General features: G+C 62.3%; 1 protein-coding gene across 1 annotated transcript in view; it reads right to left on the bottom strand.

Moving 5' to 3' along the window:
- SEC13 (SEC13 homolog (S. cerevisiae)) overlaps positions 1 to 660 on the bottom strand; it is a gene marked incomplete at its 5' end in the record, with an annotated part of 4520 nt that overhangs the window by 1315 nt on the left and 2545 nt on the right. The window contains one exon of the mRNA XM_010136482.1: positions 91 to 211. Coding sequence (XP_010134784.1) covers positions 91 to 211 — 121 coding nt within the window. The remainder of the gene's footprint in view (positions 1 to 90; positions 212 to 660) is intronic.

The raw sequence follows: 660 nt of genomic DNA, 5'->3' as shown, positions 1-660 counted from the left end.
GAGCGTCAGGGCAGCGCTGCCCTTATGAATCCTCTGCTGGAGGCACGGGCAGGGAGTCCCGGCAGTGGGCGCAGCGCCAGCCGGCCTCACCTGCGAGCAGCTGGCAATGGTACTGGTTGGCAAACCGATGGATGGAGCCCAGGCCACGTCTCGAACCCAGTCACTGTGTGCCTCCAGCTTCTGCTCTTCCTTCCACTGGCCGTCTTCTTCCCTGGAACACAGCAGCACAGTCAGGAGGCCGGCAGCGGGGCGTGCTTGTCTCCTCGGTTTGCAGCTTTCAGACTCCCGGTTTATCCAGCTCCTAGAGCACGAGAGTTCCCCACTCCTCCACAAACAGCTCTGTGGCTCAAACTGACATGGCCCCTCCCCAGGGACAGGGAGCAGCGAGGCAGAGTGGAGCTGACCTTCCGTCACTGCACCACACCGCTGGCGTCTCTGATCGCCACTGCCTCTGCTTGTCTCCTCGGTTTGCAGCTTTCAGACTCCCGGTTTATCCAGCTCCTAGAGCACGAGAGTTCCCCACTCCTCCACAAACAGCTCTGTGGCTCAAACTGACATGGCCCCTCCCCAGGGACAGGGAGCAGCGAGGCAGAGTGGAGCTGACCTTCCGTCACTGCACCACACCGCTGGCGTCTCTGATCGCCACTGCCTCCCGGACCA

Source organism: Buceros rhinoceros, unplaced genomic scaffold, assembly GCF_000710305.1.
Source record: "Buceros rhinoceros silvestris isolate BGI_N320 unplaced genomic scaffold, ASM71030v1 scaffold24435, whole genome shotgun sequence".
NCBI lineage: Eukaryota > Metazoa > Chordata > Aves > Bucerotiformes > Bucerotidae > Buceros > Buceros rhinoceros.
Note: the sequence above shows the minus strand (reverse complement) of the source record. Positions and strands in the feature narration are given on the sequence as shown.